This window comes from Engraulis encrasicolus, chromosome 10 (assembly GCF_034702125.1).
Source record: "Engraulis encrasicolus isolate BLACKSEA-1 chromosome 10, IST_EnEncr_1.0, whole genome shotgun sequence".
Classification (NCBI taxonomy): Eukaryota; Metazoa; Chordata; class Actinopteri; order Clupeiformes; family Engraulidae; genus Engraulis; species Engraulis encrasicolus.
Window position 1 is genome coordinate 27,732,812 of NC_085866.1, and position 5,000 is coordinate 27,737,811.

At 46.4% G+C, this 5,000-nt stretch overlaps 2 protein-coding genes across 4 annotated transcripts in view; one reads left to right on the forward strand and one right to left on the reverse strand.

Moving 5' to 3' along the window:
- LOC134456912 (neurotensin receptor type 1-like) overlaps positions 1–5,000 on the reverse strand; it is a 119,276-nt gene that overhangs the window by 18,185 nt on the left and 96,091 nt on the right. The gene's annotated exons all lie outside the window — the stretch shown is intronic.
- LOC134456911 (glycerol kinase 3-like) overlaps positions 1–5,000 on the forward strand; it is a 23,091-nt gene that overhangs the window by 13,128 nt on the left and 4,963 nt on the right. For all 3 annotated transcript variants that reach the window (XM_063208555.1, XM_063208554.1, XM_063208553.1), the window contains exons 13-16: positions 1,585–1,663; positions 1,941–2,037; positions 3,131–3,215; positions 3,661–3,781. In XM_063208555.1, the coding sequence (XP_063064625.1) occupies positions 1,585–1,663; positions 1,941–2,037; positions 3,131–3,215; positions 3,661–3,781 (382 nt within the window). The remainder of the gene's footprint in view (positions 1–1,584; positions 1,664–1,940; positions 2,038–3,130; positions 3,216–3,660; positions 3,782–5,000) is intronic.

Sequence of the window (5,000 nt, forward strand, 5' to 3'; positions counted from 1 at the left end):
GTTGTGTATTACCCTGCTAGCATCTGCATTCATGGATATGCTCTACACATAGATAGTCACCAAAACAAAACAGTCAACTTATTGGAAACTCACAATCCATGAACTTTTGATCTGTGTTGGATTACCTCAGAATTTGATTGAAGCATGACTTAGAACACAATTAGAATAGAATAGAGCGCTACTTAGAACAAAATTAGAATAGCAGGCTAACTAGTGGAATTCCCCCCATTTCCTACTACAAAAAATGCACAAGATCGCTAGACGAAGTTGGACCTCCTACTAGCAAATTGGTCCCATGTCCCACTAGGAGAAGTCCCATGTCTCATGGCCCATTCCAGACCCAGTCAAAACTAGTAGGAGGTCGCACTTATCCAACCTCCGACTACAAAAAAATGCTCAGTGGAAGCCCCAACTAGCAAAGACGGGGGACTCGCACTGCTCCCACATAAACAAATCGAAGTTGGATGGCAATGTAGGTGCCCATGGAGCCATTATTTAAAATGTCAATAAATGAGAGAAACTTCATTTCTCTTTTAATAATACATCAAATTTGTATAGCGCTTTTCTAAATACCCAAAGACGCTTTACAGAACATGTAACATAAAACAAAAACATGAACAGACATTCAAAGACATACAGAGACTAAAACACAACACAACGGCAATGGAAAGTTCTTTTTTGTCCATAAATCATGACGGTATGGAGCGTTCACAGTAGTGGAGAAATATGGAAGCCCACGGCGGGGGCGGCGATGAAAAGGCCATGCCGGGATACGAAAATCCAGAGCCTCCCGTCGTGGGGGCGAGCTCGGCTGAAGGAGGCAGCCGAACAAGCCAGTGAAGTTCTATGGACGGAGGAGCCGCGGAGACGCCGGCAGAGGGGGGCATCCGAGCTCGCCATGTCACCAACAACGAGCAAGACGCGGGCATGGACGCCGCGAGAACGCCGAGGATGGACAACGAAGGCAGTGCAGGTTGTGGTAGTTGGAGAAGTCTGCAGCCAGGAAACGGCACATGGTGTAGAGTGGTTGGAGAAACCAGCAGCCACGCTGGATCGACAACAGTCCGGACTTCCTGGAAGCAGTGTTGGAGCAGGCGTCGGATGCAGCAATCGAGAACAGCAGGTGTTGTGCAGCCACAGCAGCGGGCCAACGCACGTGTAGCTGTAACGCCGTTAAAGTTTGCCAACAGCCAGGCATCGGTGACGGGTTCTTCTTTTGAGCAACTGTTCCAAACATAGCCATTTTAACTCAACTTCTTGTTATAACATGATATTGTGTCAAAATAAATGTAACACATGAGAGAATAATAGCTATTATAGTTCTTTTGGCTCGTATCAAAGCACCTCGCTTAAGTCACCTAAACAGCGGCGGTTGCCATGGTTGTAGAACTCCAACTTCAACTGTTAGGAACGGGAGCTGAAATATCCAGTTAGGGTATGCGCAATCTTGGTCTGAATCATCTGCCTGTTCTGTTCCCATTGGACAAAAGCTGAGTGCTGTAACTGTGATTGAATGGGATTGGTGGTGAATGTTTGAGTGCTCTTCTGCGAATGTTGAAGTGCTGTTCTCTGATTGGTTGCTAGGGTTCAGTTGCCATAGCGGGGGCAGTGGTCAGATGGCTGAAGGACAACATGGGAATCATCAAGTCGTCAGCTGAGATAGGTACGCAAAAAAACACACACACACACACACACACACACACACACACACACACACACACACACACACACACACACACACAAACACACACACACACACACACACACAAATATGGGAGTCATCAAGACGTCAACTGAGATGGGTAGCGGAGTGTGTGTGTCTAGCATCGGAGGATGCTTTGACGGCTTGTACTAATGTGTGTGTCTGTATGTGTGTGTGTGTGTGTGTGTGTGTGTGTGTGTGTGTGTGTGTGTGTGTGTGTGTGTGTGTGTGTGTGTAGAGCGTCTGGCGTCTGAGGTGGGGACGTCTTACGGCTGCTACTTCGTTCCAGCGTTTTCTGGACTTTATGCCCCCTATTGGGAACCCAGCGCACGCGGGTAACACACACACACACACACACACACACACACACACACACACACACACACACACACACACACACACACACACACACACAGGGCCGGATTAATGCACAGACTAGATATGGCTGCAGCCTAGGGGCCCCCACCTGCCAGGGGGCCCCTGATTGGCAAGAAGTGATGAAATGCAGAATTTTGACCCAATGCAACATTGAAAAATGTATCTATCGTGTTCAGTACAGTTGGTAGACAAGTTGCCCTCAATTCCTAGCTCGTAATTATTGTCTATGTACGTAATTTTCCTGCAAAATTTGCCTTTCAGGGGGCCCCACAACAACCTGTAGCCTAGGGGCCCCGGGCAATGTTAATCCGGCCCTGCATACACACACACACATGCATGCATACACACACACACACACACACACACACACACACACACACACACACACACACACACACACACACACACACACACACACACACACACACACTATAGGCCCCCTATTGAGAGCGTTATACTTTCTTTTTTTCAAAAAGTGCGCTCAACTCGGCCCTGCTGTGGTCTTATGGTAGGGCACTCATCTGGTATGCCGCCGACCCGGGTTCGATTCCTGGCCCGGGTCATTTGCCCCGACCCCTCCCCATCTCTCTCCCCATTCGCTTCCTGTCCACCTCTCATACCTGTCATCAATTAAGTCAAAAGAGACCAAAACAAAGTGTGCCCAACTCAAACTGTTTCTACAATGTCATTCGGTCTGAGCGAATAGATTTGTGCATTGTACACCTTGCCTATATCCTCTGCAAGATACTGAAGAAGGCTTAGGCTGAAACATCTGTCACGCTAACACACTAAAATGAAAGTAATCTACTGGAAACCGAGTGCATACCAGTAACTATCACAGGGTTGCAGGTTTGAATCCCACCCTTAGCAATCCCTACATCTTCATCATGGCTGAAGTGCCCTTGAGCAAAGCACCTAACCCAATAATGTGTGTGTGTGTGTGTGTGTGTGTGTGTGTGTGTGTGTGTGTGTGTGTGTGTGTGTGTGTGTGTGTGTGTGTGTGTGTGTGTGTGTGTGTGTGTGTGTGTGTGTGTGTGTGTGTGTGTGTAGGATCATCTGTGGTCTGACACAGTTCACTAATCGTCATCATTTGGCCTTCGCTGCTCTGGAGGCCGTCTGCTTCCAAACACGAGAGGTAACACACACACACACACACACACACACACACACACACACACACACACACACACACACACACACACACACACACACACACACACACACACACACACACACACACACACACACACACACACACACACACACAACCATCCCTCTCTCTCTCTACCCCCTCTCTCTATCCCCCTCTCTTCTCTCTCTCTCTCTTCTTCTTCTCCACATTCTGGATGAATCAAGACTCTGGTGTTAACCATCTCTCTTCTCTATCTCTTTATCCCCCCCTTCTACTCTCTCTCTCTCCCTCTCCCTCTCTCTCTCTCTCTCTCTCGCCTTCTCTCTTCTTCTCTAGATACTGGATGCTATGAATCGAGACCCTGGTGTTAACCATCTCTCTCTTCTCTTCTACCTATCTCTCTCTCTCTCTCTCTCTTCTCTTCTCTCCCTCTCTTCTTCTTCTCTAGATTGTGGATGCTATCAATCAAGACTCTGGTGACTCTCTGCTCCGCCTGCAGGTTGATGGTGGGATGACAGGAAATAAACTGCTCATGCAGCTGCAAGCAGATCTGCTGTGTATACCTGTGGGTACGTACATATAGGGGTGTGTGTGTGTGTGTGTGTGTGTGTGTGTGTGTGTGTGTGTGTGTGTGTGTGTGTGTGTGTGTGTGTGTGTGTGTGTGTGTGTGTGTGTATGTGTGTGTGTGTGTGTGTGTGTGTGTGTGTGTGTGTGTGTGTGTGTGTGTGTCTGTGTGTGTATGTGTGTATGTGTCATATGTATAATGTGTGCATATATGTGTGCATGTGTGGTGCGTCCCTGTATATGTAACATGTTTAATGTGTGCAGTGTTGGGCAAGTTACTTTGAAAAAGTAACTAGTTACTAGTTACTAGTTACTTCTCCAAAAAAGTAACTGAGTTACTTCCTGGGTTACTCCGGTATCAAAGTAACTAGTTACCAGTAAAAGTAACTATTGCGTTACTCGCCCCCCGACCATGTTTCATAAACCACATAGAGAAGGACGGTAAAGACAGGTGACGTTACAAACAACAATTTATTGCAACATAATGAACCAAAGCCACTGGATGGACAAAATATAGGCCTATATATTTTTTTATAAAAGAAAATAACACATTTTAATAGGCTTATTTAAATTCAACTGAAAATGTGCATGTTAAATCCAACTTTAAATTACTACTAAATGTAGTATTTACATTTTAATTATTACTAAATGCTACCCTTTCAAACAAGACTACGATTACGTCATTTTGTAGTAGTAAAATACGCGACCTGTGACCCGACCACAAAATGCGGAAGTAGCCACTTTACGTCTTTTTATCGAAGCGTGCGAGTTGAGTTTGTGTTGTTATCAGCGAACTATCAGCGAGCTATTTCATCGTGGTTAGTGAGAAGTTGCATCATAATGAAGTTATGAGCATGTTATTTACCTATTCTGACTCTGAAGGACCGTTTTTATCTCACGAGGAGGATAATGATCGGACGAGCACTCTTTGTTTACCGCGGCGAAACTTCCGAAGGCAGTGATGCCGACATGCGAAGCAAGGATGTTCTCTAAGCACACACACACATTTAAACTCACTCGGTGACTTTATCCTATCTCAAGTGAGTCGGTGGTAGTGGCGAATGCAGTCGTAGTGTCCATACAGGTATTGGTGGAGGAATTAGGGGTGAGAGAAGTGGGTCTGGTAATGTTAGCTTGCGCTCCCTCCATTCAGCCCCCGGTGATGCGGGTAGCCACCTATCCGGACGCAAACGCAATAATCCTGGGATCAGACAAACACTGTTC